The sequence below is a fragment of the Eptatretus burgeri genome, chromosome 1, assembly GCF_056783735.1.
Source record: "Eptatretus burgeri isolate ZD-2024b chromosome 1, Ebu_testis_v1, whole genome shotgun sequence".
NCBI lineage: Eukaryota > Metazoa > Chordata > Myxini > Myxiniformes > Myxinidae > Eptatretus > Eptatretus burgeri.
The window spans coordinates 99,054,961-99,082,031 of record NC_140961.1 but is presented as its reverse complement, the minus strand read 5'-3'; the positions used below and the strand labels follow the sequence as shown (position 1 = coordinate 99,082,031).

The 27,071-nt window shown below is 42.4% G+C and overlaps 1 protein-coding gene across 1 annotated transcript in view; it reads left to right on the top strand.

Annotated features, from left to right (window-relative positions):
- LOC147035044 (otoancorin-like) overlaps positions 1-26,732 on the top strand; it is a 106,249-nt gene extending 79,517 nt beyond the window's left edge. The window contains 1 exon segment of the mRNA XM_085862205.1: positions 24,888-26,732. Within this exon segment, the coding sequence (XP_085718331.1) occupies positions 24,888-24,967 (80 nt within the window). The 3' untranslated portion in view covers positions 24,968-26,732.
- Positions 26,733-27,071: the final 339 nt, after the last annotated feature.

Here is a 27,071-nt window from a genome sequence, read left to right as displayed (position 1 = left end):
CAGGTGAAATGACATTTCGTTCAATAGTAGTTAACGATAATTTTAAAATTACCTTTAATATAAAAAATGTTGTCGTTGAATCTGATAATGAAAAAAGTATATCGATATCGATGGTAATATACAACTGAAAGTATAGATGAATTTCAGTTTAAGTAAAGTTTTACTTTATAAATATGCTAGACTTTCCTGATTCTTCATATGACAAATTTGAGAATTGTCCTGCGTGTGAAAGAGGGGGATTAAACACAGAGTCAAAAGCCTATAAACAATGTATATTCTGTGATTATCTTCTAATTAATGATAATAAAAAATATAAAAAGGAAAATAATTCTTTTAGATTTACACCAAAAATGAATTACTTTACAAGATTGATTAGAGAAATGAATGTAAAGTATGAGGGTGATAACACACCTTTCCTTACAAGGGAAGAAACTGAACGTATAAGAGAAATGTTCAAAGGATTGTTGTTATATATTATTCATGGATGTAATTTTCAGGGAAATATCAACACAAGATATTGTATAAATAAAATAATGGATTATCTTGAAATTAAACCTGAACTTAGGATAAAATATAGTTTCTAAAAAGCCAATAATAAATTAAATAACTTGTTTTCTAAATATATAAATGAATGATTTTTTACCTATTTGGGAAAATAAGATAAAATTTAACAACCATAAAAATCTCCCAAATTCATTAAGATGTCTCATAGTTGGTTCAAGTGGATGTGGAAAAACCTGCTTACTTTTAAAAATGCTCCTCACTCCCAACTTTTTAGATTATGATAATTTAATAATTTTCACAAAGTCGAGTTTTCAACCAGAGTATCAACTACTCTCACAAGGTTTTAATGCTGGTCTTCAAAAAGAAGATATAATCGGTTTATTTAAACGTCAAAAAAACCTAAATGATTATAACATTGAAGATATAATTCAACTATTTTGTGATACACAGAGATGTAAAAAGAAATCAAATCCTATAACTTGTATTCTTAGTGATAATACGGATGATATACCGTCTCCCCAAGATTTGGATAAATCAAAAAAGAACCTCGTTATCTTTGATGATTGTGTTAATGAGAGAAACCAAACGGTAATGGACAGCTACTTCACAAGAGGGAGACATTCTTCTTGTAATTGTATTTATCTTAGTCAATCGTACTTTCAACTTCCTCGTCGTTCCATCAGAAACAATGCTAATACTTTTATTTTATTCAAGTTAAATTCAATAGATATCAATAATTTTTGGAGAGATAATTGTTCTACATTATGTAGTAAAAGGAAATTTGAGGATTACATGAAGCACACGACTGAAAAATATAAATATATTGTTGTGAAACAAGATGAGATATTAAGGGATATATTTTTTGTTTTATAAACAATTACATATATAAATGACAACTATTATTATAAATCTTGTGGGTAAATCTGCTTCTGGAAAAAACTTTCATAAATCAAGGTTCTTGTGTAGTACAAATGAGAATATTGTAAATTTACTTAAAAAACACCCCGTGATACGCATTGTATCAACAACAACTAGAGCAATAAGACCTGGAGAAGTAAAAGGTGAAGATTATCACTATATTTCAGTGGAGGAACATATGTGATTGAGGAATGAAGGACAAATATTTGAGGAGGTTTCTCTTGGTACAACAAAATATTCACATTGTAAGAGTGAGTTAAGGAAACTAAAATCTGGTGGTGTTGGGATATTAGAAACTAATCCAGAAGGAACGAGACAAATTATTAAATATCTGAGCGGGGTGAAGATTTTATCATTCGGTTTTGATGTTGATGAAGAAACTCAACGTAAACGTATGAAAAGCAGAGATGCAAGGATTAGTGAAGAAGAAATTACAACTCGCATTAATGTTAATAAAGAATTTGATGAAATATTTAAAGAAAAGGATTTATTTGAACACATCTACTTGAATGATGAAGAAAAGGAAAATTTCCCTATTAATCTTTACAATTCATTAAATGATATTTTACAATAAATAAATGGATACAAAAGAAAGAGCAAGAAGATTTAAGGAACATCAAGAGTTGGTTTCAAAAGTTGTAAAACAGCAGGAAGACATAAAGAAGAAACGCAGACAGAAACTAGTGGGCGAAGAAGTATTTGAAAGAAAACAAGAGAAATTTTTTAAACCACTTTTAAAAACTTCCCAAGAAAAAATGAAAGATGTTTCCACAGTTCCCACAGTAGAATATACTCCCAGAAAGCTCCAAATGTTAAAAGATTTCAGTCAAATGACGGAGGAAGAATTAGAGCATATTGGAGAATTAGAATATGATGAAGGTTTATTTCAACAACTGGAAGAGATTAATCAACCCCCTGATTATATTGTGAATGCTGTTCAAAACAATGAATATTCAGCAGATTCAAAAACCAAAGCAGGACTCATTCCAACAGAACAACCAGCAATATTTCATCTTGTTCAAGAAAAGGTATTGATATTTAATGATGAATTAAGGTTCTTAAGTTCTGCTCAACCCCCTGTTAAACTAACTCCGAGATTAATGTTTCTTCTCACAAAAGATGGAAGACAAGGTTCAACTGTGAGGGATGAATCAAAGTATATTGATAAACCATTGGATATGGAAAATAATGATGATAGAGTATATATTGATTTGCTGAACACTCTAAATTATAAGGTTATTCTTTCTGGTAAAAGTAGGAAGAATGAGAAGGAGAAACACATTATTCAGGCTTTAAGTATCCTTGGTTCAGGTATTAGTTTTCTTCCAAATGACCCATCGCAATTAGTTAATAGACTGTTATTGTTGTTAGGCAGTAAGAAGGCTGGAAATAACAATTGTTTTAATGAAGCATCAGCCATTTTAGACCAGTTGATGAACATGAAAATAATTAATAAATCTCAATATAAAGACATTTTATCTCATATTAAATAAGATGAGAAGCACAATCCTGAGTTTTAATTTCACAACAAGCGACCACACATCTTCATTCCCATACCCACTACAACTTGACACAACAAAAGAATATGAGGCATCTTTATTGTCCATGGAAACTTATAATACCTTATTTAATATAACCGAGAAAAATGACAAGTTTAGTTATAATCCGGGAAGTGGATACAAAACGATAACAGTCTCACCGCGAGCATACGAGATTTCTCAAATATCTTCCGAAATTGCTCGTCTTATGAAAGAACAGGGTGATGAACCAAAAAATATTGTTATAAACATTCAAAAACATACTTCAAAATCAACGATTAAAGTTAAAAATAACTACAAGGTTGATTTCACAATTGATAATTCATTTAGAGAGTTATTGGGTTTCTCCTCAAAAAAGATTGAAACTAATGGGACGTTTTACAGTGATAATGTCATTCAAATATCCTCAGGAATAAATTCAGTGTTAATTCACTGTGATTTGATTGATGGTGCTTATAATGATGGAAAAAAAACAAATACAATATTTTCATTCAGCGCATACTCAACCCCAATTGGTTATAAATTCAATATGGAACCTAAAAATTTGGTTTATCTACCTGTGTCAGGAAAAACCATACACAGAGTAAATTTTAGGATAACCGACCAAGATAATCATGTGATTTCTTTTCATGGAGAAGTTATATCCATCAGAATTCACCTACGTGAAGTTTTCCAATAAATAAATACGATGGTTATTATGAGGAAACACGAGTTGGGAAAATATAAAATAATTACAGGGGATGGGATGTTCCTTTCCCCGTACTACAAGGGTGAAGGTATGTATCTTGGTAGAGGATACTATAAACCTAAGAGACAAAGGGGTGTCGGACATCAATTTAGAGGAGATGGGATAATTGATACTCTCATGGGTATTGGTTCAACTATTCTTAAACATAAAGACCTAATTGGTTCAACTGCTTCTGCTGTGGGAAATGTAGCAGGTGCTGTAAAGAGTATAAAAGATGCTCAGAAGGAATCTCATAAATTACAAGCAATAAAAGAAATTAAGAAAGGTAAAACTCAGTTGTCCCCCCAAGAACGACAGAAAATAATTCAAATACTTGGATCAGGGTTTCGAAAGTTTTAACATCTTTTTTCCTAAATAAATACAAGTATGGAAGCAATTGATAGTATCTATGATTTGGATGATACTATTATTATCTCAAACTCCACTAAAAAAGAAGATTACTTCAAGGTAAATGCAATAACTGGAACAGACTGGAATACAAATGGTACAAAAAGTTTTGAAATAAATAATCAACAAACCTATTTGAATCTCTCCGAAAGTTTCTTGTTGTGTAAATTTAAATTCACTAAGGCTGGGAATAACACAAACGCTACACTTGTAAATGATTTCTTCTGGAAAATGTTTGATAGTGTGCGATTGTATATTGGCACACAAGAAGTTGAAGCGGTTGATTATGTCTCTGCTGTATCTGAAATGATGAAATTTACACTCTATACATTCAGTGATAGAATGGGAAAGGGGTCTGTTGAAGGTTTTATTCCTGATATGTCAACGGGAACAAACACAGACCCTGGATATATTCAAAGGAAAGGAATGTATAATGATGATACAAAAGCAGAAAATAGTTTTACTGTGGCAGTTCCTCTTAAAGGTATATTTGGATTTTGTGATTATGATAAAGTTCTGTATGGTCTTAAAATTAGATTTCAACTACAAAGGAATGATAATGAAAATAGATTGCTTTTTGGTGTTGGTAGTGCTTTTGGTGAACAGAATAAATTTGTAATTGAGGAGATGAGTTGGTATATCAGTGAATATACTCCTTATCTTAAAACAGAAGAGATGTTGAATCGAAGACTTAACTCAAAGAAACCACTCAGTGTATCATACCTCAAAAGAAGATGTCAACACGTTAAACTCAACCAAACTACTTACACGTGGAATTTGGGTGTTCTGGAAGGAAAGCCACGATATCTGTGGATGATTTTTAAAAAGCCAGATGGTGATACTGCGACTGATAAGAATAATGCATTGAGTGATAATGCTAAGGTGAAACAACTTCGCGTTTCTCTAGATGGAACATTTTATCCACGAGATAGATTGGAAATTAATTGGGAAAAAAATGATTTTGCTGAAGCATACAAGTCTTACCAAAAGGTGTGTGAAAGTAATGGAAATAAAGAACCTATTTTGGATATGACAGCATTTAAAAGTTTGTATACAATCTATGCGTTTGACCTGAGCGCTCAAAAGGAAACTATAAAGTCTAATCGAGTGGATACTTCCCTATACATTGAAAGAGGAGAGAGTGAAGAAGTTGATACATATTGTTTGCTTTTGGAAGAAACAGAATTGCAGATTAATACAGATAATGGTGTGATGATTAGTCTCACATAATTTTTTGTTAAATAAATGAGTGGCAAAGTACCAACTGGGGTATATGTTAATCAAATCAATCTTCATAAACTATCATCTTGTGTTCAAAATCAAAAGCCTTGTACGATTAACGTTAATACAATTCAGAGAAAAGGAGCAGTAAGAATTGATGTTTTGCTCACAAGAGAACAGGTTAAAATCTTGAATGACACTGGCTCACTTAAAATTAAAATGACAAAACCAATGTTGAAAAAATATTCAATAAGAGAGACGAGTGGAGGATTTCTCCCATTTCTAATTCCTTTATTTGCTGGTTTAAGTGCGGTTGGAGCATTGACGGGTGGTATTTCAACAGCGGTCAAAACTGCCAACGAAAGGAAGGCTCAACTCCAGGCTCAAAAAGAATTGGAAAGACATAACAAAGAGTTGGAGAAACAAATTAGTGGAAGTGGTGTAATTGTAGATTTTGCTGAAAAACTTGAAGGTCTGCCTGATAAAGCGAGATTGTTAGTTGGAGATATGCTTTCTTCTATAGCACAAGCAGGTGTAAAATTAACGAAAAGAGGTAATGGATTATATCTTTCTAATAAATAAATGAGCATTGATGAGTGGTTGAAAGAATTTGGAAAGAATACAACATCAAATTTACAACTTGCCAAATATTGTAAGAAATTAAAAATTCATAATGTGGTTATTTGTATGAGAGATGAATTAACAAATGTGCCGAAACATACAAAGAATATTATTATGAACTTAGAAGATAATGATGGGAATGGTTCTCATTGGGTTTGTATTTTTAATAGTCAAGACAAATATTATTTTGATAGTTTTGGTCTTCCACCACCTGTTGAAGTCATAAAATTCTTACAGAATGGTGTTTATCAAACATTTCAAGTCCAAGAATTAAATTCCAAGTGTTGTGGTCAATTATGTCTATATGTGTTATTTCAACTCAACAAAAATAAAAAATTTTATGATATTATTTTTAATCTAATATAAATGACTTATGTTGGTAAAGATGGTTCTATCTTTGGTGTATCTCAAGAACTGGATATTGATTTATCAAATTATTATACAAAGCCAAAGGCTGAACGACATAAATATAATATAAACAAAAATATTAACATGAAAAATGCTTATAAATTAAAAAATTATCCAAGCCCGACTGACGCGAATGACTTGGTGAGATTAAGCGATTTATCACAATATATATACTTAAATAAAACGGCTGTGTATTCCAAAGATACAGAAGTGTTGATATTATCTCCAGGTCATACAGAATTCACAGTTCGAATTAAAATAAATTTTTATAAAGAAGGGCGTATCGTTTGTATGAGAATAGAACAATGGGGGTATTATATGAATGATTTAGGGTATAATTGGTCATTTAAAATTAACCTCGAAGACCTGGTACAATTAAATCAGTCTCGTAAGGAAGAATATTATGCACTTGGTATCGAGAATGAGTTTTGTGGAGCCACGATTAGTAAACAACAAAGAAAAGAATTTCATAAGGGTAAATATAATAATGGTTTTGCCCTTGTTTATCTCATGAAAACAGAAAAAACAGGATTATATGTAATAAGTAAGGAAATGCAAAATGATTTAACTATGGGAAGATGGGGAGGTGTTTCGTGCCATAATATTATTCTAACATATATTTCTAATACATAAATGACAGCAAGAAGGCTTCAAGAAAATTATCATTTCTGTGTCCAAGCATACCTTCAAGAAAAGGGTATTCGTTATTTTAATAAATATGTTCTACAACATAAGAATGAGGTATTTTCAATAAAAGATTGGCATTATGCTGATGTTGATAAACCGACAACTTTAGATTTAATTGGAATGTTAAATAATGAAAAAATTATAAGGTTAAGAAAAGGTAAGGCTCTTTTAGAAATTCAAAAGAAATTTTATTGGTTTCCTGTTGTAAAAAAAATTATTTTGGATACAGGAATAACAAGAAATCCTGATGAATATATGTATAATATTCTATGGGGTGTAAGCGATTCAAGGATAGTAAGGGATGAGGAAGGAGTTGAAGAAGAGAGGGAAGAGGAGGAAAAGGAGAAGGAGGAGAGGGAGAAGAAAGAGAAGGAGGAAAAGGAGAAGAGAGATAAGGAGGAAAGAGAGAATAGAGAGAGGGAGGAAAGAGAGAAGCGAGAGAGGGAGAAGAAAGAGAAGGAGGAAAAGGAGAAGAGAGAGAAGGAGGAAAGAGAGAAGAGAGAGAGGGAGGAAAGAGAGAGAATGAATAAATATCAAAATATGGAAACCAGTGAGATTCAAAAAGATTGGTGGTATTACAGAAAATAACTCAACCCACCGAGGAGGAAAACAAAGAATTGACAAGTCTATTTGCAATACTTTCGACAAGACTATTAGCATCGACAAGATATGGATTTTAATTCAAGTTTTTCATTTTTTTTTCTTAAATAAATGGAGGAGAGAGTGAAGGCATTTCTAAGGATTCTTTATGTTTTAAAAATTAAGATTCAAATGTGCATGTTGGAAACTAAAAAGGTTTTTGCACTCTGCAGGAATTTTTCTCATAAATAAATGAGTTATTGTCTCAAATGTAAAAAGAAAACTAATACTAAAAATATTTCATATATTAAAAGTAAAAATAACAGGGTTATACAAAAAGGTATATGTTCGGTGTGTGGTTCAAAAAAAAATCAATTTATCTCCAAACACAAACTCGGAGGAGATATACAAAAGTTTTTATCAGGAAGTAAATTTACAACTACTGGAATACCAGGGGAATTACATCTTCCAGGGTATTCTTTCTGTGGTCCAGGCACAAACTTGGATAAAAGATTAGATGAGGCAGACAATCCTAAATCCTGGAGTAAACCAATCAATAGAGTTGATGAAGTGTGCATGAGACACGATATTGATTATGGGAATACCACAACGTTGGAAGAAAAGCATGAAGCCGATAGAGAAATGTTGTATAATTTGTCTCTGATACAAAATCCAACCTTGAGAGGAAAAGTTGATAGGTTCATCGTGAAGAAGATGATTAGTGCTAAATTGAAACTTGGACTTGGAAATTCAAAAACTTATAGGCTCTAATGATGCCATTAAGACTGAAGAGCAATTAGCTGATGAATTACATAAACCAATATTCACAAAGTTTCAGAGAAGGAAAGTTTATTCCAAGGAAGTTGATTATATCTGGTCTGCTGATTTGATTGAACTCAATAATGATAAGGGGTACAAGTATGCTTTAACCGTTATTGATTTGAGGAGTAGATATGCGTGGGTTGTCCCTTTAAAAAACAAAACAGGTAATACTCTTATGTTAGCTTTTCAACAGATATTTAATAAAAGTAAGAGAAAACCTAAAAAATTGTGGACTGATGAGGGTAAAGAGTTTTATAACAAGACATTTATGAATTTTCTAAAAAATAACAGTATTACATTATACAGTACCTTTAATGAAGGGAAGGCAGTTGTTGTTGAACGTTTTAATCGTACCTTAAAAGAGAGACTATATAAAAAATTCACACAACTCGGTTCACAACAATGGTCATCTTTTATTCAGGATATTGTGGATAAGTATAATGACACGATTCACACGTCAACAAATATGAAACCATCAGAAACATTTACAAAATTAAAATATGAAAAAGAGATTAATGTCAGAAAACCTAAGTTCAAAGTTGGTGATATCGTAAGAATATATAGGTGGAAATCTCATTTTGAAAAGGGTTTTACTGAACGATGGACGAAAGAACTTTTTAAAATTGTTGATGTAATAGATACGGTTCCTTGGACTTATAAAATATATGATTTGGAAGGGGAAGAGATTTTAGGTTCATTTTATTCACAGGAATTACAAAAGACAAAACTAAGCAGATAATACACCTTTGTGGACACTAGAGGGACAAGTCCGAGGTGTATTACAGTATATAATGTGTGTCAAGGGGGACGTTCTTAGATCTGTGAACCCCAAACACAGAATCCTCAACTGAATAGTCAAGGTTTAACTTTTGTTTGTGTGTGTGTGTGTGTGTGTGTGTGTGTGTGTGTGTGTGTGTGTGTGTGTGTGTGTGTGTGTGTGTGTGTGTGTGTGTGTGTGTGTGTGTGTGTGTGTGTGTGTGTGTGTGTGTGTGTGTGTGCAATGGGAGCAATAGGTTGGCGCTTCACTCCCTCCTACTATACACCGTTGTGGACACTCGAGGGCCAAGTCCGAGGTGTATAACAGTATATAATGTGTGTCAAGGGGTGGACGTTCTTAGATCTGTGAACCCCAAACACAGAATCCTCAACTGAATAGTCAAGGCTTAACTTTTGTTTGCTGATGTGTATGTGTGTGTGTGTGTGTCCCAACCCTCACATTCAAAATCTCAACCCCAACCCTCACATTCAAAATCTCAACCCCAACTCAATCCTCACCCAACACAATGTCTTTTTCAAAATGAGATTTCCACCTATATATATATATTTTACGTTTTTTTTTTTTCTCTTCTTCCAATTCTGTCTTTTAAGGCTTTCAGGTTTGATGACATAGAAAGAGGGAGTAAGAACTTTCTTGATAGGTTTAAATCCCAAAGAGTGGTAGCATTTCAAGTCTTCAAAATAAACCCAACTTTCCAAGTCTCCAAGGTAGTTATTTAAACCATCAAGGCAGAACTCATTTACTGATTTTTTTCAAAATTTGTGAGTCTCCAAGGTAGTTCCCATATTTAGAACCATCTTGGCAGAACCCTTTTCCTGAGTCTCCAAGGTAGTTATTTAAACCATCAAGGCAGAACTCATTTACTGATTTTTTCAAAATTTGTGAGTCTCCAAGGTAAAACTTGTATTCTGGCTCATCAACGTATAACTTGTTCAGTGGGTATTGTCTTGATAACTCACAATGAGTACTATTGCTGTAAAACTCTTTTTCAGGATTTTGCTGGTCTCCAAGGTATAACTCTTTGGTTGGGTCATCAAGGACGAACTCGTTCTGTGGGTCTTGGTCGCTCACAAGGTCTTCAACCAAGCCAACAATTTCGCCCCAAGTTGTAGCAAAAGCAGTGTTTTCATTTCGTATTTCAGACACAATTTCCTGTGAGAGAAAATAATAATGTATTAATTAAGTTATTTAATTATTAAATGAGTATGCTTCAATCAAAGTTTGAAAATAGGAAAATAAAAATCTTACCTCAATGGATAAGAGGTTTGAATCCAGTTCATCAACTTGAAGGTTTAGTTCCATACAAGTCAGAGAGTTCCAAGAAACCCCAAAGTCATCCCACTCAAGGTCTTGCTCGTTCTGTAGGTCTTGGTCGCTCACAAGGTCTTCAACCAAGTCAACAATTTCGCTCCAAGTTGTAGCAAAAGCAGTATTTTCATTTTGTATTTCAGATACAATTTCCTGTGAGAGAAAATAATAATGTATTAATTAAGTTATTTAATTATTAAATGAGTATGCTTCAATCAAAGTTTGAAAATAGGAAAATAAAAATCTTACCTCAATGGATAAGAGGTTTGAATCCAGTTCATCAACTTGAAGGTTTAGTTCCATACAAGTTAGAGAGTTCCAAGGAACCCCAAAGTCATCCCACTCAAGGTCTTGGTCGCTCATAAGGTCTTCAACCAAGCCAACAATTTCCCCCCAAGTTGTATCAAAAGCAGTATTTTCATTTTGTATTTCAGATACAATTTCCTGTGAGAGAAAATAATAATGTATTAATTAAGTTATTTAATTATTAAATGAGTATGCTTCAATCAAAGTTTGAAAATAGGAAAATAAAAATCTTACCTCAACAGATAAGAGGTTTGAATCCAGTTCATCAACTTGAAGGTTTAGTTCCATACAAGACAGAGAGTTCCAGGCAAGCACACAGCACACCATTGCCAGCAAAAACAAATGTTTAAAATGGAGCCTGGGCTTGAAGCTTTTATAGAGAAAGACTGGTGGGTGTGGTTTCCTTTGGAAATTCCCTGGGCAAGCCTAGGCAAGCCTTCATTGTGAAATTTTTCAAAACCATAACATCCTGTAATTTTCTAGTGATTTCTTTGTGAGTCAGAGATGAACTGGAAATGATGTAAGAGTGGGCGGGGCTTAGCAAAAGTAGGCGGGGCTTAGGAAAAGTGGGCGTGGCTTAGAAAAATACCTCATGAAAAGTGGGCGGAGCTTAGCAAAGTGGGCGGGGCTTAGAAAAAGTGGGCGTGGCTTAGAAAAAATACCTCACAAAAAGTGGGTGGAGCTTAGCAAAAGTGGGCGGGGCTTAAAGAAAAATGGGCGGGGCTTATTGAATACATTGTGCAAAGTGGGCGGGGCTTAACAAAAGTGGGTGGGGCTTAAAGAAAAGTGGGTGGGGCTTAAAGAAAAGTGGGCGTGGCTTATTGAATACCTTGTGGAGAGTGGGCGGGGCTTAGCAAAAGTGGGCGGGGCTTAAAGAAAAGTGGGCGGGGCTTAACAAAAAATAACCTGTGGCTCAGGAGGTGGTCAAACAAGAGCATTAAGAGAAGTTTATCATTTCGTAATGGCACAAAAGGGGTATCTTCAAAAATATAAAGATTCAAATGTTTTGTTTGTCAATATTTTAGATGGGGATTATTGTGCAAAGAAAATTAAACTATTGAAGGAATTTGAGAATGAACAAATCTTTATAGGTTCAATGAGTGAGCTGTTCAACCCCCAGGTGTTCAATTCAATGAGGTTCAACCTCCAGGTTAAAAGGGGAGACAAATAAATATACCTTGGGATAAAAAGGGGGTTTATTTTTAGGGAAAAAAAAGGGAATCGCTGAAAATCCCCCATTCATTTACATGGGGAAAAGTGAGCCAGAATCAGTATATTCACCCTACTTATGTGCTTTTACCGTGTGAGACATCATCTGCGGTTGATGCTCACCATAACAGCAAGAGGCGCCTCACTATGAAGGCGCCAAAAACGATGTTACAACCAGAGGTTGCTGACAGCATATATATATATATATATATTGTTATGTCTGGGGGGGGGGGGGTATGCATTCAAAGGGTAATTAGGATGTTTAATTAGGTATGCCATGCTGTTCGAGTTGTACCAGGATCTCGATGTAATAAGTAAAAATTCAGTGGTGATAAATTGTCGAGTAAATGTCCATTTCTTTAAGGGGGAAATGATAATTGTCACGTAATTAGATAGGGAGACGGGTTAGGGTAAGTGTCTATGCGTATCCCCTTTTAATATTCCCTGTAGGCTTGCCGTGACGTAACAGGACAGTGCTGCGGATGGCTCCGCCCCTTGATCACGATTGGCGGAAGGCGACGGCAGAGGGCCAATAAAAGGGCTCGATTGGAAGTGACGAGGACTCGAGTATAAAAAAGGTTCTGTTCGGGAAAAGAAGAGGAGGAAGAGTCATAAAAAGAAAGCGTCTGGTCGAGGCTGTTTGTCTCGGAGCGTGCTCTCTTGTTGCGCTGGTTCGTTCCTCGATTCGTCGTGTCTCGTGGCCTTGCTGTGCCTTGTGTCTCACCTCGGTTGGCTCTGGCGTTCTGCTGGCTCAGAGTATGGGACCGAACAGCAGGCGGACCTGCCTCCCTCTCCTGCTCGCATCTTGGCACCAGAACTGGCTCCCTGGTGGCTGTGAGCGGTCTTGGGCCTACAGCAGGCGGTCGACACCACCAGGAACAGCACCACGGTGGCTGGTTGGAGCTCACAGGCCGGAAACCGCGGTTGTGCGCGGAAGGCCTGATGGAACCTCGGCACCACCGTGTCTCCTGCCCCTGACGAGCGCAACGCCAGCTCGTCTGGCACCAATCCAGGGACTGTTACGTCGACACCACGGGCAAGCTTGACCATGAGCTACGTTGTGCGTGCGTGCGTGCGTGCGTGCGTGCGTGCGTGCGTGTGTGTGTGTGTGTGTACCTGGTGCCTTAGAGGGTTTGAGATTTGTATATCTATTGGAATTGTTTGTGTTTTCCACACGCCCGAACCCACACAACCTCCCGTCGAATCGTCCAGGATCCCTCCTCTTGCCGAGTCTTATTATCGTTCTGGTTAGAGAAATAAACATGATTAACTCAGTGAAAAGCGACTCGTGCCACCTTCCTCATCCCGTTTGCTGTCGAGCGATTAAAACCGCCATCTTTGGGTTATAAAAAAAATAAACCGCCTCCATCGTTTCGGCTCATTCTACGTTGGCGGGACTATTCAAGTCCCGTGGATGTCACAAAAAAAAAATTATATATATATATATATATATATATATATATATATATATATATATAGTTGCAAATTCGCGCCCGCCGGCGTGCGAGCAGCCACGTAACTCGAATCGCGGCACGTCGCCCACCGGACGGACAATTCCGTCGTGACCCTCTCGGACTAACGCCGGGAACTAGTCACGGGTGGGCCTTTCGGCCTCACCACGATCGTGCCAATCGGCCCCCCACGTGGGATAGGGTTGTTCGCCAAATTGGACCTACCTAAGTACCCACACGGAGGGTAGACCGGGCGATCGCACCTCGCCGCAGGTCGACTCCGGACTCGGGCCACTTTAAGCGACCCATTCCGTACTATCGGGATAACCGAGCGGTGTTATCGTCAACCTCGACAGTTCCGATTAATTATCGGGCGTATTTAGCCCACTACCAACCCTTTACGTGAAGCAAGATGGAGATTCAATTAAAGAAAAGACGAAGCGAAACGGGAAAAACAGTTCAACATAAGGCACATTTATTCCGTGGCACACGGAAAGCACACATATACAATTACAACAATTATGCACCAAAAGCAATTGCAAAAAAAGCACAAATATGCAGAGATACTACCGACTACGCGAGCACACGGCAACACTTACACAGTTTTACTTTACAGACGGCGCCGACAACACATATACTCAAAGGCAAAAGAAAAGGGCCACCCTCAATGACAAGGGGGCAGACGTGGTCTGTGGGCGCGAGACCAGGCGGAGCCTACCCGTCTTGTGATGAGCCGCAAATATGGCGGCGGTGCCCCGACTCCGCGCTCCTCCGCGGGTTTCGTTGGCACTGCTTGGAATGGGGTGGGAACGGGGCCCCCTTTTCGCACTATCTCAGCGCGGGGGGAAACGGGGGGTTGTTGATGCTCTGGGGAAAGAGGATAGCTGGCTTGCTTGGGTCCCGCGACGAGCGACTCCACTGCGACCTCGACCGCGTTCCCGGCTTCACCTCTCTGCAGCTCCCCGACAGACTCCGAACCCCGACAGACTCCGACTCTCCTCCAGACCCGTCTTGACTGCTGCTGCCACACTCCGCCGCCGCCACACCTCTCCAACTCGCCCGAGCCCAAAACTGCGACTGCCTCCAACTGCTTCCGACCCAAAACAAAACTGAAGACTGACTGAATTCGCCCCGCGCTCGGCGCTTTATAGTACGGCAGGAGAACCCATATGCAAATTTCCGGATCAGGATGAGCTCGGGGGCGGAGCCACACTCGCCCATTGGACGGAGGAAAAGTGGGCGTGAACCTCCCCTGATCCTCGAATTTGCATATTTCGATTCTACTCCGACGCGCCTGGAGGCGGGGCCAAATCGCCCCGCGCTCGCTGATAGGACGGAACAGAAGTGGGCGTGTATCATTCCTGATCTGACTTCCCCTCGGAAAGGCCGCTCTTTGTACCCGCGGGTCAGCGCGCGCCCTGTACGAGGCCAGGACAGCCTGACGCTCGGCGTTCACAAGCGGCGCGGGAATGGCCGCAGAAGGAGAAGAGGTGAGGGTGGTGGAGGGTTTATTGTGGTGGTTTATGGCCATGGTGACGCTTGGAATGGTGGTGATGCGATGTTTACGGGAGTGAGCCGTGACGGTAAAGGTCATGGCTGTTGGCGTTGTTGTTGTTGTGAAGCTGAGTTGCGGTTGGTGGTTGTTGTGTGATGGCGGTTGAGACGTGGTTGGTTCAAAATAAAGATAGAACAGAAAAACGGCTATCTTAAAGGGTCGCAGCCCGAATGAATCACATTTATTCCCTCTAAACAACGGGTTTGGGGCTAACTACACATGTACTTACAGAGATATCTCACCTACGGGACCTGAATGGTGGTTTGCGAATTTCCTCAACCACAACACTACCCCCTCCCCTTTTTACAGACTCGTCCCGAGTCGTCAAATTTTCGTGTGCCATCATGTGTAGTTCTCCCCTTGTACGTTTTACCTATGGATCCCTGAGCGACATTCATGCTATTCGTGTCCCCAAAATAAATAACCTGAGGGCTGAGTAACTCACTAAACAAACCCACTCACACGGCCGACTTAAATAAAATTGCCGGCGCTAAGACAGACATGCCGGGGGCACACTCATATTTACAGTACATCCTACCTTAACTTACAAATTTTACACTAAACCATGGCCCAGGATCAATGGACTCTGCAAAAAGAAAGCAGTTAGCAGGGAGCCAGGCTGCTCGCATGCAGTCTCTGGCTCAAACAATGCAGGTGACAGGGAACGTGGCCGGCTGCTCACACGCAGTCCAAGGCCTTCCCTTTTGAAATGAACCTATAGTGAACCACAACGGTGTATGGGCTGCACAAACGCAGTCTCCGTGCCAGCTCAAGTGGCACACGCAATGAACACAACGGATGGATGGATAGATGGATGAATGGATGGACGCAAACACGGTGCACGGGCCGCCACTGCAGGCCCGTGTTGTAGCTGCCAACAGGGCAGTTCTTGCAGCTTGCAAACTGTTGCCTTGATCCTGGCGCACATGGAAATGAACAGGGGGGGGGGGGGCAAAGCAAAATTGAACGGTGCTGGTGAACATGGGCAGTGGGCATGGCATGGCAAAGGCAGAAGGCAAACACAGCCTGCAGAACCAGGCCGCTGCAGGCAAACACAGCTGGCAGACGAACTGGCTGGCACAGCCCTTGAAGCACAGCAGCTGCAGACGATCCAGCCGGCACAGGCCTTGCAGCAAAACAGCAGCTGCCGATGAAGTGGGCCGGCCTTTGCCTTGCAGTGGAGGTTGGTGGAGGGAGTGCGGTGGTGCTGGCCACTCGGAAGGCGGGCTCGGACCTACCCTACGGTCTCCCTCCCAACCTATCGCCTTTGTCTGTCACTGTCCATACCCACCCCCTTAATTTGTCAAACCCAATTTAGCCCCAACTTTTTTTTTTTTTTTTTTTACTTACCCTTTATAATTCATCCCCTCACCCCCTTTATCGTCCTTGTTTGGCTAACCTATCCTGTCACCTAGCCTACTCCCAACCCCTACGTTCCCTTCCCGGAGGGGAACAAGGGAGAGCTAGCGTCCTGTGTCGAGGCCCAACGAAGCCTCAAGATGGCCTCCCCAGACTTCAGCGACCTAACCAAAAGTGGGTCCAGCGGCCCACAACGAGAGCGAGGGGATGGGTGGTGTGGAGGGGTACACTTCCTAATCTACCCTAACCATTTTACTGTTAAACTACCCCGGGGCTTTCAACAAGCACCTCTCGCTTAAACTATTGGTTCTAACAACCCAGATTCCCGTCGCCTGTGTTGGTGTCCTTACAATTTCGGGCCTCGCCCCCCAATTTTCTTTCCGTGCCCTCACATGGTCTCTTGGCTGGGATGCGTGGCTCCTCTTGGCAGGCACTACCCTCTGCCGATTCTCCAGCTATGGCACCCCCGGGCACTACACTGCCTCCGAGCCTACCAGCTCCCTAAACACCGGGGAGTGCCCCCCATGGCACCTCCCCTGAAACGCACACGTGGCAGGCTGGCTTCCCGGGCCCCTTTCTGAGGGTCACCCGTGCCCACAACACTGCCCACGCGGCTACTGGCGCCCCGAGCCCCCACACCAAGTGGGCGCACCCGTGCCTACTACGCTATCCCAGCCCCCCATGGGCCCTTGGCCGACTACGGCCGACTAGCCTGGTGCCCGGGGTACCCACTCAGCGATACTCACCTTTCGCAGCCACGCTCCCAGCCCATCAACAGGGCTCCTGCACCCCTCCAAATGGGTATCGAGCCTTCTTTCCCACCAACAACAAAACGACCTCCATTTTGTAAATTTGACTAACCCCCTAACTCAGTCTACACTGACCCCGGGGTCCCTTGGGCGGGAGTCACTCCTCCCCCCAATCACTCATCGCACCATGCATTCCCCATTCGCTCCACTCACACAGACCCGCTGGCCTCACTCACTCAACAAGCACACGTACTCACCTCACAACCCACAACTCTTCAACACACTCACCGCTGAACTCTGCCATCCTGCTAACTACTTCCCCTAACTAACTCGTGCTCCCACGTCGTCCCTTAAACTACAGCACGTTCCTTTTAACACTACGTAGCTAAACTACGTCCCCGCTACACATTCACTGCCTGTCACTGTCCTCAAACCTCCATAAATCATTTCCCAATCCTAAATCTGACTTACAATCCCTCTAACTAATCCATTCCACGGGCCCCATGAGGACTTACCCCTGCCCCATGGAGCCGGTCTAGCTAAGCTAACCCTTCCCCCTAACTAGTGTCATCCTGTGCCCAGGTAAGGGGGTCTTCCACCCCTTGCCCAGGGAATCCTGTTCACCCGAAAGCGAGGCTTGCTGTTTTTTTTTTGTTTTTTTTTATTGCGCAGCACCAGCGCGGCAACTCGCAACCTGCGCACCAGCACGGCAATTCACAGCCGCGCACCTGTGGCGTGACGTCATGGCAGCTGTTTGCGTCCCTCGTCCCTCTTGGACGGTACCATCCGGCAGGAATTCACCCTCCTTCCGGATTCCAACCACACACGCAGCCATGACGTCACCCGGCACATAAAAAAAAACACAAGCCTCACGTCTCGAGGGGTTCCCCACGCGAACACATGTGCGCTGCCCATTGGAGCTTAACACACCCGCCCGCGTGGAGAACCCATCCGGTCCAAATTCGTAATCCTGCCTAAACTTTGTCCGTCCGTGGGATCGGCAAATCCACCGCGTGCGTTTCCGGACCAGGACTTCACTCCCGCAAGCGTGCACGTGGGGGCCTCGTGCGCTTTACAGCACGGACCTCGCGCTCGCTGCTGGGCGAACCCGGCACGGTCCCCGAAACAGCTACAGCCGCTACCCGGCTTTCTTTCCTCTGTCGCCGTCGTCGTCTCCATTCCAACCACGCACACCTGCGTGTTACGACGCTCACAGTCCATTCCATCACATTCACACCGGGAGACGCGGCTGCATGCTCACGCATGCCAACCGACATCTCCCTCACATTCAGCGACCTCACACACACTGTCTCCCTCACACTCGGCCGCTCACTCACTCGTGCCGTTTCCCTCACACAAACCATACTACTCACACACGCGGGGGCACTCGCCCGCGGTGCCACATCCACACACGTCGTGCTGGGAAGCACACCCTTCCGCACACTTACCACCACACCACTCACACACGGGGTCGCTTCCACACATGGGGACGCACTCACACCTTGCACCACACACACCGGGACAACCACACTGTGGATTCGTGTCCCCACAAGGGTCTCCGGGGCCTCTTTACCCCCCAAGCTTTCCGTGCACCTGTCCACAGCACTCCTCCCCTCGACCTCGCTCGACACGACCAAACTCACCCGGTCGTGACTCGCTTCAAGGGGACATACTCCCTCCCCTCGTTCCTGGAGGAGGCCATCCAGCTGCTCGCACCGGGTCTCTAACCAGTCCGCCAGCTCCCCCATTGTCTTCCACTACCTCCGTGTATGTGTGCGCGTCTCTAACCCCGTCCAATTCATCCTCTATCTCCCGTGTCTCTATTATTTCCGTCTCTTCCGTTGTCTCCCTTGTCTCAACTATCATTTCCGTCTCTTCCCCTGTTATCTCCCTCGTGCACGTCTCCGTCACGCCAATTAGTTTTTCCCTCTCGGTCACCGTCACTGTTCTCGCCCAACACGTCCCCCGAATTATTTTCTCCTTACCCGCCTCCACCGCGGGCCTGACAGCCGTTGCACCCCCTCCCAGCTCGTTCGCTCCCACACGTGGCATCGCCATTTTGAGCTCCGCGGTTACTGCCTTCATGCCCGCCTGCAGGCTTCAGCCCATGTTCTGCGTCTCACCCCGCATTTCTCTCATTTCTTCCTTCATTTTGAGTGCGTTTGTTTCCATTATCGTTTTCACTTCGTTCATTTGCTTGTTCATGCCTTTTATTTCGTTTTTCATTTCATTTGTGTTTGTATCCATCTTTTCTGTCATTGCCGCCAGCATGGCGCATAGCTGGGCCATGCCGGGTGCACTCAGCTGAGCCGATTCGGCAAGGATCGGGGGGTTTTGGCGGAGAGGGGGAGGGAGGTGTCATACACCGCGGCCGCCGCCGCACCTATTTCGGGCTCTGGGTTCAGTTGGGCGAGTTCGTGTTCCTGCACAACCAACATTTCCTGCACGGGGATTTCATCATGGACCATGGATTCTAAATAAGAACAGAGTTCAATTTGTTCGACCACTTTATTAGCGTGGAACGACTATAATCAAACAAGTATCGAACAGGTTGAAACGCCCACAACATCCCTGGCTCCGGCTCACGCTGCACATGCGCACTGGCACAGGGGACCGTCGATATGTAGAAGTACCGTAAAGTACAATGTTCTCTATCTCCCTCCGAGTCTTTATTATGTTAATAGATAAAGGCTGAGAAAATATTAAGTTTAATGAATGAACAAAAGTTTATATCGCCCATCGTGTGACTATTCCATGGAGTAGTCCTTGTGCCAGGCAGGCACGCTGGTCGCTCTGGTGGATCGGCGTTGACCTATTGCTGGTGCTGGTGGTGTCACATCGGGCCCCAGTGGGGATGGGGCTCTCGGGGTTTCAGGGGCCGATGGTGGCGTCTGAAGGATCGCGCGCCTCTGTGTGCCTCGTCCTGGTGCTGCTGGCGTGTCTGAAACGGGTGTGGTCTTGCGCCGGGTTGTGCATACTGACGTCAGTGCCGGCGTGGGCCCCGTTGGCGTCGCAGATGTCACGGGTTCTCTGTCGAGGTCAGGCAGTTGCGGTGTTACAACGGGTGCAGGTACAGTGATGCGGGTTGCTAGATCATCACAGATAGACCGGGGTGGCAGCTGGTCATTGCGAACTGGGCTAAACTTGCGCAGGAATTTCCTGTTCCGAAGTGTGACTCTGCCCGAGCCGTCGATCTTGATCACGTATTGGTCGTGTTGGCGTACCTCCACGATACTGCCTGTCTTGTCCCATTTTTTGGGTGGAATCCTGTCTGGTTCTGTACGTGGACTAGGTCCCCTACAGCAAGTGGCGAAAGGCATTTGGTGTGTTCTGCTCAGGTGTCGGCTGTACGGATACGACGTTTGCGGAGGGCCTCCTCCCTCGCTTTCAGGGTCTCATGCCAAGTGTCGTGCGGTCTGTACTTCCCGGGGATAATTGGGATGAAATCGCGTATCGGGCGGCCGAAGACACACATTGCCGGGGAGATCTTCGTGTCAGGGTCAGGCGTGTTACGATATTGTAGTATCGCTCTCTGTACAGCGTCAGTGTCAAGTTCTCCCTGCGGGCTGGTGTTGTCCTTGATAAGTCGTTTCATTGTCTTCACTCCAATCTCCGCGCGACAGTTGCTGTGAGGGAAGGCCACCGATGACAAGCGGTGGTGTACGTCCCATCTGTGCAGGAATGACCTGGTCTCGGTGGAGGTGAACTCCGGTCCCCCATCCAATGCGAGCTCTTCTGGCGTCCCGTACGTCACGAAGGCGCGACGTAAGTGGTTTATGAGTCCGGCGGCGCCACCCGTCGACTTTGAGATGATCGGCCAGTTCGAGTATCTGTCCACCGTCACAAGGTAGTGTGCACCCCTGTGTACATAGAAGTCCGAGCACACTGCCTGAAAGGGGTAAACGACCGGGATAGGTGGAGTTGGTGGCGCTCCAGGCTGTGATGGTGCCATCCGGTGGCAGTGTTCGCAGTTTTTCCGAGTGGCACTGATGTCGGCCGACATGCCTTGCCAGAATACAGAGGATTCTGCGCGGGCGGTCATCATTGATACGCCCTGGTGGGCAGCGTGTAGGGCGCTCAACACATCGCCGCGGAGTGAGGGTGGTATGACTACTCGGTCCTTGTATAGGATCACTCCATCTGTCGATGTAATGTTCTCGCGGTACTGGTGATAGTTGCGAATTGTCACTGGCATCTCGATTTTTGAGTCGGGGATGCCGTTCATTGTCATTCCCTCCAATATGTGCATATCGCCATCGCTGCTGGTGGCTTCCCTGACGCGATCCCATGTTACTGATCGCAATTATACGAGGCCCGCGGCGCACCATGCCAGGTTGTCCTCCTCGACATCGTCGTCATACCGTTTGGCGTCAACGTCGTCATACAATTGCACCGAACTTTATTTTGTGATCTGTTCAAAGATAACCAACTGGAAGACTGACAGCCATTTTAGTTGTAAATAAATATGGGCTTGCCCTTTAACTCCATACAGCAAAATTACTAAAACAACGGGATCTGTGACATTTTATGTCTTTTTTCCTTGTTCTTTCCTGGGTCAAGTATCTTTGGATCATTGATGCTACTGCAATGAATTTTGTTCACAGAATTCTTTTAGACTTGACTGCCAGCTTTGTTTGTTTCAACTTGTTCATGAATCTTTCTCCTTTACCGCTTTGTCCCCCATGTTTAATGCATAGAATACACTTTGCAGTGGAGGATGATTTCCTTCTCCTTTAAGCTCCAGCTATGTTTATTTAATATTCTGTGATCATCTGGAACCTGGTTGTTGTTGGTTGTGGATCAGGTGACACCTTTTAGCTTTCAGCTTTGGTGTAGAGTACTGTCCTATCATGAGGCAGGGATCCCCTTCCTCACTGGAGAAGGTGCAGTCATTATACTTTTCAGCACACATTCTGGCTGCTCAGTGTGGCCGCACAGACTTGGGCATCTGTTGATGAGGGGTCTGTGTCCCTTTCGTCATTTTCTTTGACTGATTGTCATTATTATTTCGCACATTTTTGTTATTGTCAACCATATTGCTTTCCCCAAGAGGCCATTGGCCTCCGCTGCTTGAACAGGGTCACCTTCTCATCCGGTCTTTTGACTTACCAAGTTATTTTCTTAACTTGCCTCTGCTTACTCCCATACTAATATAAATCTAACTCCAGTCCTGTTATTTTATCTATATTAATAAATGTCAGTGTGTCCATCCATCAGTCCATCACTCCGTCGTCCGTCTCCTCCATAACTCCAAAACCATGAAACCTAGCAGCCCCAAACTTTGCATGCATGCAGAGGGAACTTCAAGGTGGTATGGTACATTAATGAAAAGTGGGTGTTTGGGTTAATTAAAACTCCTCTTTTGAAGATAATTACCAGCCTTATTATCCCGCCCCCGGAGGGAGGGTGCGGATAGTGTAATCGTCCGGTTTGTTTGTCTGTTTGTTTGTCTGTCTGTTAGCAACTTTACGGCAAATCGGCTTTAGCAAACACGATCAAATTTAATCCACAGGTGGGCAATGAACTTTGGACGACCCCATTAACTTTTGGGTCCAATTGGATCAAAGGTCAAGGTCAAGGTCACGAAAAGATCAAAATCGTTTTTCGCTCATAACTTCGTCAAAAATGATCTGATTTACTTCAAACTAAGCTTATAGTGAACCTTATTATATGTGTCACTTATAATCCTACCCATTCCTATAGTGAAAAATGCATATTTGTGAAAATCGGTAGGGTCCGAAGTTTTGGGGGTCATGGTCTTTGGTCAAAATTACAAATTTTCCATTAAAACTAAAACATGGTTACGAAAATACAACTTTACGGGAAAACGGCTGGCTCAAACACTGTCAGATTGTATCCACAGGTGGGTAATGAACCTCAGACGACCGCATTAACTTTTGGGTCCAATTAGGTCAAAGGTCAAGGTCAGGTCACGAAAAGGTCAAAATCGTTTTTCGCTCATAACTTCGCCAAAAATAGTTTAATTGACTTCAAACTAAGACTAAAATATTCCTTATTCTATTCCTTATAATCAACATTCAGGTTAAGGATGTATCAAATTTAAATTTGATCCCCAAAATAACTTTATGCCTTAAATGGGTGGGATTTGTTGTGCCTGGCACCACTGTTTTTCTTGTTTAATTATATTATTTATCAAGGCGCATCCTTGGTCACCTCGCTCTCCCTCACTCGGGTCTTAATTCACCATTTTGTTTGGCCTGCTCAACAATGCCTTGACTTGGAAGAGACTGCAATGGTTTATTAACAAGAAAGCGCTCAGTGTTTTTTTTTCACTTTCCTCACTCGTATCTTCAAATGCTTCATCTACTTGTACATACCTACAAATTGCTGAATATGGTGCTTTTGGAAGTGTTATAGTTTACAAATTAGGAGCTTGGAGTGATGTCTACTCTCACCGACTAATTAAAGTATATAATTAAAATAATATGGAATAGGCAAAGCCGAGAAGGGAACATATAATTCTTCTACCATTCGCTTCTTAAATATATCAAATTAAAGTCTTTTTTCAATGAAAAAATAAATATTACCTCAACATTACCTTCACAACGACAACTACACCGCCTAGAACAGGATCTCATCTAAAAAAATTAATACTAGAAGTGAACGTAGTATTCTTCTTTCATTCGCTTCTGACTTTACCTACTACTTGTTCACAACTGTATACGCAATTTCCGGTTACTTCGGCCTGGATTCGGGATCAGCGATCAAATAACGTAAATCACGATTAAAAATTATTTTTTAATGATGCGGGAAATATCTTTATTAAAATCAGTGGAGGAAATATACACCATGTCTGATATTTGGGTCTTTCATGTCTCCGACGATGCCTTTATCTCCCGGCATGCATCATTCCCCATGACAAAAACCGGAAACAAAAAAAAAAGCAGAAGCAAAAAAAAACTGGAAACAAAAGGGTCATAGCCAACGACATGGATTCCAAATTGCCAGGATATTGTGTAGTTGTTGTTGTTGTTGTTTCCTATTCTCTCATGTGCACGCGTTAAGTAATATTCACAAGATAGAAATAAAACCCAATCGTGTTTATACACTGCACAGTGTTTAAAAAAAACCGGAAGCAAAAGGGTCATAGCCAACGACACGGATTCCAAATTTTAGGGGTATTGTATTGTGTTGTTGTTGTTGTTTCTTCCTATTCTCTCACGTGCACGCGTTAAGTATGAAGATCACTGCGTTCGCTATAATTTGAGTTTGGAAGATCATGTGGATTATATAACTCGAAATCTGGCGTGAAATCTGAAACTGTGAAGAAATTGACGATGTTTTGTTTTTACGGGTTTGTGCCATGACTAATCAGCTTGCTATCGCTTGCCCAGCCAGCCGTTCCTTATCGACCATTTCAATGGAGTACTTGCTTGAGTGCTTAAGCAACTTGCCGAGCATCCTACAGTCAATGCGCTACAGTTTGTGTCCCGATAGGGATGTACAGTCAGAAGTTGCTTGAAGGACGGATGGAAGGCTTGGGAATCACGATTAAAGCACCAGGGCAGAAGCCCATCCACCCATGCAGGAGTGTGTGTGTGTGTGTGTGTGTGTGTGTGTGTGTGTGTGTGTGTGTGTGTGTGTGTGTGTGTGTGTGTGTGTGTGTGTGTGTGTGTGTGTGTGTGTGTGTGTGTGTGTGTGTGTGTGTGTGACATATATCTGTACTTTGTGAGATGAATCAGATCAAGATTCTTCATTTCTTCCCACTTCCTCCCCAGTTCCTCGATCAGGGTCTCCTTGCCTCCAGGCCTGTCCGCTGCTGGCCAGCCTGTTCTTCTGTCTCCTGATGGTGTTGTAGCATCAGAATGGAGTCAAAGGTCACCGAGCCCAAACACTGACACTGTTACTGTTGGGGCCTTGCACACAGCACAATAGCTTACTAATGTGTGATGCTTATTTCAATAATTATAACAGGCCTGTTGAACTACTACGTTGTTGAAGGTATACAAAGTGCTCCATATATTGTGATCATGACCATCAATAACTATCAGATTTAAATTACCATACTTACTTATCTTAATATAGTTATCACTATTGTCTGCCTGCTTGCTGTGCCTAAAGCATATAAAAGGTTTTGAAATTGAATGTAATGGTCATGTGGGTGGTGATGCTGGTGGTGCTTTTAGTCCTAAATTGTCCTGCAAAACAATGTCCTTGAGCTAACCATAATAGACACTGCCAGATAATGGACATTGGATGGTAGTGTGGAAGAAATAAAATTATTTCTTCCTTCCACAGTTGCAACTTCCACAGTTCCACAGTTTTCTTCCACAGTTGCAACAGGAAGTGGTTTTGTAAGTTCTCTGTCAAGGATCTGTTCGCACAGTCTTAGTGTGAATGATTTTCTCAGGTACTATATTTACACCCACAATTAGATAAATTAGATAATTTGTTTTAATCTTCACTTTTTTTGTTGTTGTTGTTCACTGCAAGCTTTATGTAACAAAGCAAACAAAGAGCCTCTATCAACATTTAGTACAAGTAAAGTATAACTGGATCTCTCCAGAGATTTAGCAAAGACAACAATCTGAATGTGAACTATCCATTCATCCATTGGGACCATACTCTGTGCAGAGCGTTTGTGCTGCCTCAGCAGTCTCATTGGCTATTGGGCACCATCCTGGACGGGTCACCACTCCGACATAGTATACCAGCAAGCTGGCACTCATTCTGCCGACCTTGGAAGGATGACAGGCAGAGTCATCCCCACCTGTCATTAATTCAACAGCAGAGTGGGATTTGAACTCAGGATCCAAGGATCCCAAGCCCACCATCACCCTAACCATTAAGCCAACACTAGGCATATGTGAAGTATGCGACTCCGTATTTTAGATATTTGTCTTCAAAATGACATTTCCTATCCTCTGGCATAAAAAAATATTTCATAAAGTATTCATATTCCAACAATTTATCTCATCTAATTTGTTTTTCCTCGTCCGTGTTTTTAAAGCCTGACCTCATCATTAATTTAACTTCTCTTTTTTTGGTACACGTGGTTGCAACCAGGAGAGGTGTTTGGAGTGTAGAGGGCCATCTACAAATTATATAGGCACTAAAGGCACAAGTTTGAATTTTCTGCAAACCACCTCTCTCAACCCCCCCCCCCCCCTACTCTACCTCATCACCTCCCACCCCACCCCCTTGAGCCTCTTTCTCTTCCATGCATTTTCTTTTCTGCCCTTTTTAATATCCTCCCTCATTCCCCTTTTCTTCCCGATACTTCTTTTTCACAATTCAGCCTCCCCCCCCAACCCCCCCCCCACTCTCCTGAATGCACACGTAATATGTAGATCGTTGACGAGTGATATTGAGTGATTCGTAGAGATTAACGGACCGAGTACATATACAATTTGGTCACAGTTGCTATATAGGCAATGGTTGATTCGTGTCTGTAGAAGTATTGCACTTTGACAATTGTAACTTTTGCTATAATATGATAATTGTGATGTATCTGGTAATGTTAGCGAAACCTCTTTGGTAATGCATAGTCATAGTAATGCAAGTGAAAGTCTTGTACCTGATTCCTTCTCTCTCAAAGTAAAGCAAAAGTGATGTATAAAAAACTGAGAGTTACGAGATCTGATCATTCTATTATAATATATTGTTACGAATTTGGAATTCAATTGCACACAACATACAGGTTCCCTGAGTCAGCTATGTCGACGAGTGCATGTTCCCGAGATAGCTCACCTTCCATTGTTTAAATGTTCAGAGATCAATTAGATGTGCTACGGATCGATTTAATAGTTTGGGAACGAACCATGGAGACGTCCCTCCCCCTCTTCTGCGAAGAGGAAGAAGAACCCTGCCATCCTGTGACGTCAACATCTCCCTCCCACCCGTGGTTGAGCGGGGGGGGGGGTGGATCACGAGGGCATGAGTCACGCTGGGTGCGGGGGAGG